The following is a 15,516-nucleotide window of genomic DNA, read 5'->3' as shown; positions in this document are numbered from 1 at the left end:
ACACAAGTGTGTCAAATTAATATAACAAACAAAAGGTGAAAGCCGTTACTAATTGTACGGCTCGGGTCTTCAGTCTATGCTCTGCTATACAGTACTTGTGGGGTTGCCCAAGGTTTCCCTGCTAACTACTCACGTCCCCCTAGGGGCCGTCGATAATAATAAATCTATTAATAATGTTCGAACAGGCTGTCTTCCTCAGCCTGGTTTGCCTGTCTGTTCCCTTATCTCCAGACGCTGATGGTTTGTGATGGTCTGTTGTCGGAGTTATTTATCAGAGCTCCCACTGTCCTTCTTCCTATATGGGCAGGCCTGAGGAATAGCAGAGCATTATTTTTATAGGTCGAGCACCCCTCAAGGCCTGCCTCCCGACCACTCAAAGAGAGAGAGAGAGAGAGAGAGAGAGAGCCCTCACCCAACCTCTCTGTGTCATTGCCATGTTTGACAGGCGGACCCTTCAGGGCTCCCGAGCTCCTCCTGCAGGATCATGCATGCATCAGACAGCCAGCACAGATCTCGCCCTGTTACACATGTGTTAACAAGTTCCTTTCCGTTTTAAGTAATGTCTTGTTCCCTTCAAACATGTTAAAGGAGAGATTCTGAAATAACAATATGTTAATCAAAACTATAAACATGAGCAAATATACCATCCCAACTTTTAACACCCAAAAAGAAAAAAAACTGGGAGTGGGGGCACAAATATGATTGCCTGCCCTGGGCGCTAAAATGCCTAGTTACGGCTCTGGTTTAAAGAGTGGAATCATGATCAGCGAGGAGGACTCTTAAAACGAGGTGGATTATCCAGGGACTACTGTGAAGAAAAGCAAGTATGAGGGTGAGTCGACATCGACCATGAAAGCAAAACACCGGCCACAGACTGCAGTGCTATAGTAAGGAGTGCATTACTTTGCACAACAGTTGTTTTTCATACATAAACTCAAGATTAACAGCTATTTACAGCAAATAGAGAGATACATGCACTGACATCATCAAAATCAACATAAAAGTTATTCAAGCACTCAATAGCTTGTGGAACGATTTTGTAATTAACAGCCTGTAGATAAACTGTATCTGCAAGGACAGCTTTCAGTTCTATGTCAGATGCATGTTCACCATTTAGGCCTTGCAAAACAAATACAATGTGTAAAACATACTGATCTTGGGCATCAGTCGATTTGTCAGTGACCACTGACAAGCAACCAGACTGTTTTACCAATTCCATAATCTCTTGCTTGTGATACTCAACAACTTTAGGTAAGCAATCGTGTCTCAGCTGGGCTGATGAAGGAATCGCTAAACCATTTGCTACACTCAGTCTGAAGAAATTCTTTTGGTTATCCAATTTTTCAAGAGGGATATTTGCGCAAACCAAAGCCTCTGTCAGGTCAAAATGTAATGTGTTTTATGCTTCACGGTTTTCAGTGGACTTTTGGAACATGGAAGTGTTACAGAAATACAATGATTCTTAGTAGTAAATCTCCCTCCCGACCTGTGAGGGCACTAAACAGTGAGAACAGAGTTCCCTGGACGGGCTGGCCTGACAGTTCTTTCCCAGGGTTCAAGGGAAGTCGGCCAGCTAGAAAGGGGGCGGAACTCCGTTGCATTAACACATTGACCTGGAAGGGAAACGACGTGGCAGTCGCAGATTGGAGGGGTGGCTGCACTCGTTTACCAAGGGGTCATGTGTGACGGCATAAAAAGGGACGGAGAGAGGCAATCTGTTCCTTCTCTTTGGTTTTGTTATTGAACCTGAAAGGACCCGTGAGAGACCCAGTGATAAAAAGTACCATGAGTGTTTTGTCTTGTTTGTCTATAATTGTTTGTTTGTTATTATTAGACAGCTAATACGTTCCGGAGCTGTCGCCAAGGGCCAGCACAAAATCTGGAACAGCACTTCACTTTTGTCATGAATAAACTTGTATCACCCACCACGAGCACTACTGCACGCACCCAGGACGTGTTTGTACATTGTGGGAAAGATACGTGTGTTTATTATTTGGGACTGCAACCTGTTTATTTACATCCAGTGTATTACGCATTGTTGTGTATTGCCTGGAGTTATTGTTTGGTCGCCAGACCAGGATTATAATTAATAAAAACCCTTTCCAACTGGATTACAATTCTCTGGCTGTTCATTGTGCACTGCATCACTCTTGCACCTGTACACAATCAACCACTTTTCCACAAGAAGTCACTGTTTTTTGTTTCTGTGCAAGCAGTCGCGGTACTGCTCTGGATTTCCACCTTTCTCTTTCGGTGAATACTTGAATCTAAATGCTTGTCAAGAGACGATTTTCATAGTGTTCTACAGTAACGTTGCAGGACGTACAGAAGAGCTTACCTCCATCGCTGTGTAAAACTCCTGCTGGATACTGCTTTACGCGATCTACTGCAGACACATTTTTAGAGACATCCATTTTCTTGTTTAGCGTGTAGTATTTTTTATTTCCCACCTAGATTGCATATAATCGCATGACATAATCACTGCACAGCAGTATGTGCATGACAAATATTACACGCAGTCACATAGTACAGCTGTACAATTTAATGTGATTTTTTTTGTATGAAATACAAATAATAATTATGAAATTATTTATTTGTATTTCTTAAGAACATTGAAACAATCACGGTATTGCTGTTTTTGTGAAATGTTCCAAACAAACGCTGATCTCATGTGGGCACCAATTCTGATGGGGGCCCTACGCTATAGCATCATTTGCGTATAGGTCAATCTGGCCCTGATCATCCCCTTCTATTGAAATTTTCATACATGAGTACTCTTTGTCCATTTAGTCTTAAATATGTAAATCCTCCATTTATCTGGAATTCCCCAGTGAAAGGCTGATGTGTGAGTGTGGTAGATTATAATATCCCATCCTCGCCCCTGATCCTCTTTACCTCTTATTCTTTTCATAGCAGCTAAAAAAAAAAAAAAAGCTGAACACGTGCCACAAGAATGTACTATTTTAAGTCTCAGGAATTGATTTCCTTGATGAGAAAAAGAGTCTCCTTGTGATCTAGAGGGTAACCTTATAACCTTGATAATGTACTGTATGTCAAAATATTTTTTTATATATTTTTTTGGGGGGTGAAGATTATTATTATTTCTTTTAAAGGAATGATTTTTTCTAATTCAGTGCAATGGGTGAATTAGGACTAGATCTGAACAGCTGATGGCAGGCCTGTTCTTTTCTGAGTACATCTCTGATGATTAGGACATGCACCAGATATATTGGAGAGCTAGACTGTTTTAGATGAAGATTGGGATGTGATTTTTATGATGAAATTGATCTTAAAGAAGTGCAGGCTTAAAGCTGCCGTTGTGTCCCCTTTTGGGTGAAACTTAAGAGAAACTTAAGAGCCCTAAAATTAAACTACTGTGTTTTTGGTCCCAGTTTTGAGAATTCAATAGTAAAGTAAAAAGCTTTGAGATGCTTGAGTTCTATAGCTTCAAATGTCATTATCATGTACATTTTCAAAGCTTTTGTGCATGACTCTATTGCAAATAAAAAATGAAACAACCAAGATCTTGTAGACCTCTACTTGTAACTAAGATGTTTCTTGCTATTCTTTTTTTTAATTCTATTTTTAAGCTGTTCAAAGCTTTTCAGTTCGGTGCTATACTATACATTAAAGCTGGCAGATACAAATAAGTTGAAAGATTGTGCTTAACATTAGCATTCTACTTCAATAAATCTCTATGCTGGAGTGACAGAATTCCACTCAGAAATATTGCAAACATCATACAATGAGGGAACAACAACAATATTAAAATGACATTTGAAACTCCTGCAGTACTAAGACAGGAATATGCCCCAGAGATAAACTCATCTCATCTACTACAGTTTTATTGAAATCCACAACCAAATCCTAGTTCCAGGATGGCCATTAAAATACAAATATTGACTGGGGTTAAGACAGATGCCTAGTCTATGTCGCTTTAGTGGTGACTAGTAGTGGGCTGTAGATAAAAAGTGGTAGTGTTTTTTGTGTAGTTAAATTGTAGGAAGTATGCCACAACATGTATCAGTCTGTAATTACAGTGTGCAGTTAAATATGAAGTACTCAAGGGTTGTGTAACAGGGGAGATCTGGACTGACTGTCTGGCACATTCGTATTACTGCAGGTAGAGGGCAGCAGTCTCGTGGGATCCGCCTGTCGGTCATGGCGATGACACGGAGAGGTGGGGAAGAGGGTGTGTGTGCTTTCCCTCTCTCCGAGTGGCTGAGGGGCGGGCCTTGGGAGACTGCTCGGCCCATAAGAACTGGCTTGGTTATGCGCTCGGGTGGCCGTGTTTGGGGAAATACAGTGTTGCTGGCAGAAAAGGCCAGCGTGAAACAAGGAGCAGGCGAGCCCGGGTGAGGGGCAGCTGTTCATAAAAACCCAAAACTAATTTGCACAGAGCAATATAAATAGACACGTACCCGAGGGGACGTGTGTAGAAGTACGGGGAACCCTGGCCAACCCCGGCGTATAGGCATAGCCGAGTGTAGGACGGAGACCCGTGCTGACCGGCTTAGCGGCAGTGGGGGCACTGCATAAGCAGCACTTTTGTTTGTAGTTTATTACTGTGTTTTATTTTCCCTTTTTCTTTCGCCTTCTGTTTTCATTATTATTTTTGAGCACTTGAAGGTGCACGGACTGGGATACCTGTGTTGGTAACCCCGTGGTTCTGGTTTACTGTCGGCAGTATCCAGACCACGGACAACAGCGCCCTCTGCGGGCTAAACTAAATAAAATAATAAATAAGGAAAATAAATAAATCTGGGCACCTGTGCGGTGGTTACAAATAAAACCTTCTGTCTCCTGTGTCAGTGAATACCCCCACCCTTCCACAGGTTGGTTAAAGCTGTTAAATGGTAATAGTCAGTGCTGTAAGGAGAAAACAGGTGAAGCAACACAAAGCAAACCCCAATGCCTTGATTTCATTACTAAAAAATACCATGCAAAGTTAGATTTATCAGCACTAGTGGAAACTTCAAAGCCCTCAGATAAATTAATTGTCATTTTATTAGCAGCTTAATTGTTTTTCCCGCCTTCAGAGATTTAGCAGTTTTGAATACATTTTATCTTTTCCTCAAAATCCAGTGTCGGTCACTGTTCAGAGATAAAAGGCAAAGAGTTTTTTTTTTTTACTTGAAAGAAAGTAGCAATGAATAAAGGAATAATTGACTTTAAGAAGTGAAAATCATTTGAATGTGTTGTAAAATCTTATTTCCCCAGACTCATCTCTCAGTCTTTCATTCTGTGTTAAAACTGAACACTTTGAAGACAATCCCTAAAATTATTTCATCCAAATAACTTTGAAGATGCCTCAAATCTTGTCTGTAACTGAAAAAAGTACCATGTGACAATTTTTATTTCCCTTTCAATGATGTAACAGGAAGGATTAGTTCCTTTTATTCCAAATCCTCCTATAACTGAGCAAAGCTTTAAATGTGTGCTCTTATCTAACCTGAAGCACCTGTGCACTTGCTGAACTTGCCCTACAATGTTAGCCTTTAGAAAGTCAATTCAATTAATGAAAACAGAAACCACTTGTGCTTTCAGTGCCCATGTAGCTGAAAATGCTTACATTAATAATGAATATTTTATTTTATTTTATTTTATTTTACTTATACAGGTTGGTCCACTGAGATTCAAACAGTGATACGTCATAGGTTTAAACTCTTGAATCTTGACTCATACAAGGATTTATCTCACCTGAAACACTACTTTAACTGGATTTATAGGACCCAATATCCAGTTCTCCATAGTTATAAGGCAGACCCTTATTCCACTAAACCAGTTATAACATGGTATATCCTAGTACTTTCATTCTTGTTATAAGGTGGAACACAAATAGCATGTTCTCGTAACTGTGTGAAAAGGATAGACAAGCCAACCTGTTATAATAACATAAGGAAATGATATATAATTACTAACATCTTAGTATCTTAAATGTTTTGAACAATTGGGTAGTTGTTAACCAGTTTGTGTGTTCTCTACTGAGAGAATCTCAACTAAGCAACAGCTGATACCAAGGCTAGACTTCCACAAAACCGAGAGGGGGCTTTCATCATCGGACAAAATGAAAAATGGACCACTGCATTAAAATATCTGTAATAATGGCACTCCCCAAGACTTGCCTAAAAGTTTGTTCTCTTTTGTCACAGTAGTTTATTCCCATTTCTTGGTAGTATTTGAGTTACAATCATATTTAAATGTCATGTTATCTATCCAGAGATGGCATCTGTAAGGCAGAATATTTAATGTGAATAAAATAGGTATAGTACAGAAACAGGACTTGCTGTGCCTGACTGGAAATGCAACTTTAAATTAATTAGAAATTCAACAGAAACAAGTTGAAAGAGAACTGCTTGTGGCAATGTTCCTTTTCTTTTTAAGCTCTTTGCGTCAGTTAAAAAAAAAAAAAAAAGATGTTTGACTTTGTAATGTTCTTGCATTGTTATTGGCAATGAAATTAAGCCTTGTCAACTAACCATCCAACCAATGAGGATTAAAATGAGGATTACACTGAATGGCCAAAAAAATATTTGACTGGCTGAGGTTAAACAGGTGTATCCAATGTGTTTTCTGAGTTTGGGCTACTGTAGCATGTCTGCTGCTTGTCACATTACACTGCACATGACCGGTTTGACCCTTTTGGGACCATAGTTCTCTGCTCAGGTGGTGGTTTTCTGCAAACGTTACCATTCCAGGACCACCCACCGGGTTGAGAGACAATCCAGTTTCATGGGCACCCACTGTGATTCCTCTTGTGAAGTCACTGAGATCCTACTGTCCCATGATTATCGCTGAATAGTTGTACAGAGGTGCTTATATACTGTTAGGTCTAGTGGATCACATGATACATCACAGAAATTTGTATACATTGCAGGCAAAGGAGATTTTCTAAATGTACATTTCTAATTATTTGGCCGGTCACTGTACAGCACTGTATAAAGAGGGAGATAACAAAATTAGTTAGCCAATTTGTAATACTGGTGTGAAAAAAAGGGAATTATTGTGTGTCCCTGTGAAAATGTAGCATTTTGCTGTTTTTAATGTTCAGTAGTTTAGAACCGCCACGGCAGAAAACTTGAAATCAATGGTATTCATTTGATGTCTATGGAGTATAGTGCAGGATTAACGCATGTTTATGGAATATAGTACAGGATGAAAGTTTAATTATGGAATATGGTACAAGATGAAACAGTTGACCTTAAACACACTTTGTGAATGTTTTTGCCACACTAGCAGTGTAAAGTGGCCAGTTGACTATAGTCACCCTGCATATGTGACCATAAAGACAAACACTGACCACTAGGTGTCACTCCTTAATTTAATAAGAAGGCACTGCTGCTTGTAAATTAAACCCAGTACCACTACTGTATGTACCCAGTTATTTTCATGAATTAAAGTCAGCTTTGGCAGCATGCATTGGAAAAACAAACAAACAAACAAAAAAACACTTTCTAAAAACTCTTCCAATTGAATTAAAGAGACAGTCGTTTTAAAATTAAGGTAGTTCTTTTAATTTCCTCTCTTAATGTTGACTGCCTTGTCAAAGTTCCTTTAGCAGTGCCTATCGCTAACTTCAATTTCTGGAATGAAAAAAAAAGCATTACAAGAAGTTGTTCTGCATCATTCGTCAGACTTTTTCCCACACTTGGATATGAACCCCTAGTATACGGAACAAACTGGAGGATGAACAGCTTGTTGCTGTGCATTTTCAAAAAAGCGATCCACTATTGAGATGTAGGTTTATTGGAATATACTGTATGTGACCAGAAAAATTGCTGCTGTAAATCTGTGAAACTCGTTGTGAAGTAATGTTCCAGTCAAATTAGTTGTTCATATGTATTTGTTAGTGAAATGATTTTGGTAGCATATATTTTACATATTTTAATATCCAACACATTTGAACATTGTTGGAAACCTGTGTGCTAATTTTGCATACACTTCGACCTTGGACCCTTGGACGTCATTGTTTTTGTTTGAAAAGTATTGTGTATGTAGAAAAAGCAGTTTTCTTTATGAGTTAAGTTAAGCAGTGATGATCTCTAAAAGTGTGCATGGCATGAATGGAAATCCCTTAACATATATGCAATAAGAAATGTATTATATTCACCTTATATCCTGAAACAAAAGCCCATGTCTATGTTTTGTATGTATTCAAGCATCTGTAGACCTAAATGGGAAAACTGGTATACCATGAAGTCAATTACAACTGTCACTTGCCTTAATGATAACAAGAGGTGAGACTGGCATAACAGATTTTGGACTTGGGAAAGCGCCCCCAATCCTACAGAAACAAGCCTTTACAGTAATCCATAGACATGGTTACTTGGCACCTTGTAATACGAAATACAATTGGACAAAATACATCTTAAACAGCCTCAGCCCAACTGCCACTATTAAACTACATTTTCTACTCTCAGTTTTAATGTCCAGCCACTGCTGTCTGTGCAAGCATACTGGCCAACATCTGGTGGTGGATTGGCCAAAAGTTCTGTAAGAATGCACTTCAAATTTCAAAAGCATGTGTGAAGTAACAGCATATCTATCCTCTTGAGGCCTTGTGATTTTACTTCGCCATTTGTTCAAACACACTTCAGTGGCATATCAGCCGTACAGCTGATTCTCCCCTTGGTTGCAATTCTATCTGTAGTGTCATTTAGAGTAATAGGGCTATAGCGGCTGATAAACTTTCAGGTTCCTCATTGGCAGAAGGAGCAAAGTATTGGCACCAGAAACTTATTTGCGAGTGGGTTTTTTTTTCCTCGGTGCCTGAGCAAGTACAATTTCTTCACACTTGGCTGCTCATGCCAGGCCAATTAGTATTTAAGGAACAAAATTTCATATGAATGCAAACCTCTTAACTATTCCCAACCCTAGGATTGAAATTCCATAAAAGTATCTAAAAGAGACATTAAAGGTAGTAAATATATACATCTAGTCAGTGAGCTGTGAAAGTTGTGAATTGGTTTTAAAGCTTTGTTAAGACCAGAAAGCACAGATGTTAAAAACAGGTTCAGATGTAGCGACAGATGGTATTTGATTATGAAGCAGACTGTTCATATAATACAAAGATGCTGTTTCAGCCATATGCAAGGAGCTGTGGACTGAGTGTTTAGGAAACTGTAGAAGGCAGGAGGTTCCAGAGGTTGCGTTTGCTGTCAAGAACTGAGATTTTTACTAACAGTGATCAGGGTACATGTTTTAATAAAATGGTACTATTAATTAATTCAGACCGTTACCTTCTTTTATCAGATTCTTTATTGTTAAAACAATACTAAAAGGTCCCTACAGAAGTCCATGCTCTGAAATGCTGTTGGTTCTGTTTGAATTTTGTTTTATATATATATATATATATATATATATATATATATATATATATATATATATATATATATATATATATATAAAAACATTCCTTCTTTTATTATATATATATTGCATTCCTTCTTTTTAAATAAAGTGACAAAGAAAAAAAAAATCTTTAAAAGAACTGTTGAGTCAAAAGAGGTGTATATTATACCAGGGTTGTCTAGTTGTGGAGTGAGGGGAGGGGGGGTCAATAATAGTTCTGCCAACACAAACACAGCTGCTTTATTGTTATGCTGTAAAGGAGCGGTTTTCAAAGGCTTGTGCTGAAATCAAACAGAAGGGGGACTAAAACCAGTCCTGCTCACAATGAGAGCGGATGACTGTTCATCGCTTAAATTATATTGGTTTGGATGGTGTATCATTGCGTCTTCCAAAAAAAAAAAGTAATTGAACTGAAGATTTTTTTATAAAAATAAATGAAGAAAAACAATTAAAAACATGCATCTACACAGTATTCAAAATTTTTAATGCTATATTTGGGTCATAAATAAATGACCACACACTTTGCAGGCCCTAGAAGTTAAGAGAGTTTTGGTTGAAGAAAAATAAAGGAAAATTAAGTCCTAATTTGAAAGCCATTCATTCATTGAGTATTCATGGAATAATGCCACAGACAAAAAAACGTTTGGAATTTGTATTTATTTTGCACAAGCTTGCATATATACTGCACATACATTCAGTTCAGAGAAGATGGAAGGCACACAAGGCAATTGAACTACTGTATCTTGTAGGTGGTACAAAGCAAAAGGTAAAAGTCTGGATAGTATACAAAAGCTTAAAACACACTAAATAAAATAATTTATTTTCCAAACAAAACATTATCGCATTTTCTAGATCTTCTTCATTAGTAGCTGCCAAGCTAGAATTTAAACAAGACTGTCTGAAATTAGTTGGCTACTTGCACCTTTTTTATTTTTTCAATAATGAACATGGGCTTTTTTGTGGTTCATTATAATTATGAGTATTACAGTACATCCTTGCTAATACAAAATTTTACACATTCAAATAAATTAGGATAAATTAAACCAATAAATTATGTAAAGTCCTCAGAACAATTGACAACAACCAAAATTCACAATCAAAATTGCTGCTAGCTATATATATATATATATATATATATATATATATATATATATATATATATATATATATATAATTCATGAAATGTACTGTCAGTTGGAATTACTGCACTATAATCAGATAAAAGGGTTCTTTAATACAAAAAGAGCTTAAATCATGCTATTTACAACATATTGCTAAATAATATAAAGGCAGTGCTTTCTCACTTTCTTCAACTCTGTAACTATTTACATACAAATCAGGGCCAGTGAAAAACATCAGTCCTCTTAATATTTTCCTTTAAACCTTCCTGGCAAAATTATTTAAAGAAATGTTCAAAGCCATTTTTTTGTTTTTGTTTCACATACTAAATATGTAGAATTTCACATCTATAAGTTAGTAGAGAAATTGACTGACTTAAGCAATCCATTTGTTACTTTTTTCTTCTTTTTAAAAACAGAAAAGGTTACAAGTTTTATGGCATTTAGAGTAGGGATAAGTCACCTTAGATCATGTCACCACTGGTTCAACGGTTTCATGGTTTCTGGAGGAGGATGTACACTTTAAAAACGATGCCTTAGCTCCAGCCCTTTAATAAAGTGGTAACCTTCATTATCAATAGGCAGTCAGCATGAAACAATTCTGTCAAAGAATGACAGCTTGTTTTACTTCAGCTTAACATTTTAGTGCAATTCATGTTTTACCCATCTCAATAGCAAAGGAAGCTTTTTTGTTTTTTAAAATCAATAAAATGTGTAAATATCTTTCAGAGAGGTTGCCCAGCTTGAATCATGGTGTACAAATGTAGAAATATAAAGAAAGGAAGGCAGGTCCTGAATGCTATTCAAGCTACCTTCATAATAATATTGCTTGTAGCCTGAGCGCAGAGGACATGGTATACTGGCTGTGAGTATTAATTTAAACACCACCACAGGGGAAAGGCAACATGACATCACTGTGATTCAAGAGCATTGGAGCTATTTTTTTTTTTTTTTTTTTTTACTATAAAACCCCTTCTTTGCTATGAAAGCTATTTTGTGAGCTATAACCAATACCAATACATAGCATAATGTATTACATATACCAGGTTGCAAATTGATGTCACATAATTTAATTATTACTGTAACATGCCAGGACGTAAATATCAGAGGTATACGGTGAATTATCTTATTTCTCAGGAAGGGACAGAAGAGTACTGCATACAACCTGACCAGTTACAACAGTAGACAACAAAGGTGTTTGTAAAATTGAAGTTTGATTAAATGAAAGATTTACAGTATTTCCAAATTCAACCTGGTATTGTACTGTATCTAAGCAACTACAATAATGGATGTACTAATTCATTATCATTGCCCACATGGTAAGTGGCAGCAGCTGTAAAGATATTACATTGTATTGTTTCAAAAGCTTCCCTTATTTATTTATTAATTTATTAACTGTGTTGCCTATTCATCCACTGATGGCAATACATTTTGAATATTCAGAGGCACATGCCAAAGGGTCAACAAAAACATGGGTGAAAAATGGTTCCCTTCTTTAATACGTCCCAACAACACATATCATACTCTCCCATTAAATGTTGAACTTTTTTTCCCCTACGCCACTTCAATGTATACAGTAAAAATTAAATTTAAAAAATGCTCAGTAGTTGCAAATAAAACCATTCTATTCACAAAACATAATAAGCAGAAAAACATCTAAAGAGGGGGAAAAAAGCAAGCATTTTAGTCACTTCACACAAATATTTCATTAAAATATTGCTTCTATGCTACTCTTCGATAGGCTAAGAAAACACAATATTTGCACCACAGTTACAAAAGATTGCCTCCTACAAAAAATTTCTAAACTCAAATCCTGCTGAAACAAACAATTAAGGAAAAATATTTTGCTTTATCAAATGGTTTCTAAAAATGTGTATTCACTTCTTCAGCTTTATATATATATATATATATATATATATATATATATATATATATATATATATATATACACTTTTTTTTAAAAGACACAGTATATGCATAGCTATCACCAATTATGTTAAACATCAAAAAAAAAAAAAAAAAGAAAATCCAGTGTTTATTGCAATTGTAGTAATTTAAATTAAAACCTAAAGAATGATGAACTTATTAGCCACAGGAGGCACAAGAACCATTGTACTTGTGGAGGGGACTAGTACTTGCGCTGGTGCTTTTAAGTTTTTAAGTAGAATTAAATCCGTAAGCACAAAAAACAGCAATATGGAATTTATTCTTTTTTAAAGACTTGAAGATGTGTTACTATGAAAAAGTAAGCCTCTTGTCTTTTAGCCATTATATGGAAATTGTGCACAGCGGAGAGTTATTAGGCTAAGCAACTTGAGAGTTATAATAACCTCATAACACACAGAGGCACAAAGGCAGTATGGCTATGAAAGAAGCAATCATTTAATAGCCAATTTAAATATAACTACAGGTGGATATAAAGTATTGTTTCACCTAAAATCCAAGCTTTGTGTTTTAAAGACACCCCTTCTCTGAATCCCAGATGGTTGTACAGCTAGCTACTGGTATGTAATGATGTTGAGACATAAAATACTTACTTGGACTGATAGGCTTTTTGTTGTAGATGTCATGATGCATTACATATAGTGGTATTAACTGCAAGAATAAGTTGATTATTTAATGTACAGTACTAATATGGCTTAAATTAACTAGCATTATGATAACTAATGTATTTACTATAGAGCCATTGTTAATTAAAGGGGAAAAAAACCCTGCAGATCTGCAGATCTCTAGAAATAAGCTAAATAAACCAAGACAAGAGGTGTATTTTGCCTCATGGATGAGGTGACTAAAGGATCACATGAAACCATTTTTAAAAATCAGCACTATTAGGGGGAGGGTAAGATTAAGAAGATGGCTCTGTTTTTTGGTGCATAGTGAAAATGTTGGCACTTCATTTATGCTATTGTCTGCATTGTCCAAAGTCTGCAGATACTGCCAGTGCTTGGGAATAATGACAGGGCATTGCAGGCATTGTGCTGTTTAATTTAAAAGTCAGCAGGTTTTTAAGGCATTGTGCTGACAATAATTGCTTTCCTGTATTTCAGTTCATCAGCTGTATTTCCTAATGTCAGACTAGTGGTTATGTTAGCTGTGCAGTCACATGGACAATTTTCACTCTCCAAAATTAAATAAAAAAACTCTAAGAGTACAAAGTTGTGCTTCTCAGAAGGCTACTTTTATTCATATTCTATGAATGGAAGCCTAAAAAAAACCCAGATAAAGGCAATTTCAAACCTTTAAAACAGCTTCATTTAAACTGGAGCGATCATATATATCATGTATATCTTTTAAAGAAAAATAACAATTTTTATATAAAGATTTCCTACACTTATCTATTCCAGTTGTGGAATGATCGGTGCTATACATCACATATTTCTCCCTTCACGCTAATGTTCATGTAATTATATGGTGTATATACACATTAAGCTTCTGAATAGTCAGACATATGTGCTGTCAGAAGTCTTTACTATTTTTTTTTATTTTCTACCAAAAACACTTCCAGATACATTTTTACAGTGAGACTTTATATTTCAACTGTTCAAGTACAATAAGAAATAAAATACAGAAAAGCTTTGTCTATTCACAGCTCTGACTTAATTTACTCATATAGAAATTAAACGAATCACAAAAAAAAAAATTCCATCTGAGGACGATTCAATATATTCTTCTCAAAGACAAAAATGCTTTAATGTGGAAAAAGTGCAGAGAACCTTAGAGAAGTATGTTCTGTGCGGGGAATATTGCACCGTCAATATATCTCTAATATGTGCTCAAAATATTAGTCTTTGATGACAGATTTATAAATTTAGAAAAGTACTATTTTTAGATTTCATAAAAATAAAAGACCACTTTCTTTTCAGTAACTGGAGAGTGAAACACCACCTGACCCAATTTAGAAAACCAGAACAGTTTTCTATATGTTAGTGTTTTGTGTGTGTGTGTGTGTGTGTGTGTATGTGTGTGTGTGTGTATGCACACATGCGCATGAGCTAGAGTAGCCTCTCTGCAGGAAAGCATCCATATTTTGTACAAAACTGGCTAGCCTCCATATGAAAATGGCCATGTTGCTTAGTTACAGGAAAGGTGATTCTGTCGAGGAAAAGGTTGAGGAGTGGGGCCATCTCTTGGCAGGTGTTAGTACTACACAAGAGTACAAAAACATATACACAAAAACATATTTTGAATTCTTCTTTCCAAAAAAGATAATGTGGCATTTTGACAAAACATCTGTCACAGTCCCTAATACTAAACAGAACCCAAATGTTAGTATTTTTTTTTACCTCAAATAATAATGTAGTGTTGTGTCACATAACATCTAACTTAAGAAAATGGTAATACCAGTTTTGTCATTTGTTGCATGCAAAAATAATAATAATAATAATAATAATAATAATAATAATAATAATAATAAAATCTATACAATTTATAACATAATGCCCTACTCTGCAATGTCTTAACACTCTTCAAACTTCTCTCCATGAAATCTAATCCTTTTAGTGACAAAAGCAGAAGATTTTCAAGTTAACAGTACAATTAGCCACAAGGCTATGGAAAAATAATAATCCCCTAATTTCACAAGCAGGGAAAGTAGGAGGGGGTTCACACAGTCAAAACATCCAAAGGGTTAAAGTATTAAAAGAAACAAAATAAAATAAAGAGGAGGAACTAAGATACCCAGAATAGTTGGACCGGGCATCAATTAGGAAAGCTACTTTTTTTTACATTCAGAAAAAAAAAAGCAGTGGAAATCTTTACTCATGCAGAAGTTCTTGAAGACAGTTGGGAGATTTGAAAATGTCAGGGACTTCACTGTCCAGCTTGCAGATGACCTTGTATATGGCCTTCTTCCAGGAAGGATCAACATCTTTGCCTGCAACAATGGCATTGAAAAACTCCCGTAACGTGATCCGAGCCACTTCCAGGAATCGCTCCGGAACCTGCTGATACACAAGGAGACAATGACATTAATAAAAGTTTTATATTTCAATCCCAAGTCTCCGATTCACCAAAGGAGGCCGGTTCTAAGTTCTCACTAGACGGTCAG

At 36.3% G+C, this 15,516-nt stretch overlaps 1 protein-coding gene across 2 annotated transcripts in view; it reads right to left on the bottom strand.

Moving 5' to 3' along the window:
- Positions 1-12,426: 12,426 nt before the first annotated feature.
- The window catches only part of LOC117402292 (prospero homeobox protein 1-like), a 36,148-nt gene continuing 33,058 nt past the window's right edge, over positions 12,427-15,516 (bottom strand). For both annotated transcript variants that reach the window (XM_059024292.1, XM_059024293.1), the window contains exon 5: positions 12,427-15,409. In XM_059024292.1, the coding sequence (XP_058880275.1) occupies positions 15,224-15,409 (186 nt within the window). In that variant the 3' untranslated portion in view covers positions 12,427-15,223. The remainder of the gene's footprint in view (positions 15,410-15,516) is intronic.

Source organism: Acipenser ruthenus, chromosome 5 (genome assembly GCF_902713425.1).
Source record: "Acipenser ruthenus chromosome 5, fAciRut3.2 maternal haplotype, whole genome shotgun sequence".
Classification (NCBI taxonomy): Eukaryota; Metazoa; Chordata; class Actinopteri; order Acipenseriformes; family Acipenseridae; genus Acipenser; species Acipenser ruthenus.
This window is presented reverse-complemented; position numbering and strand designations above follow the sequence as displayed.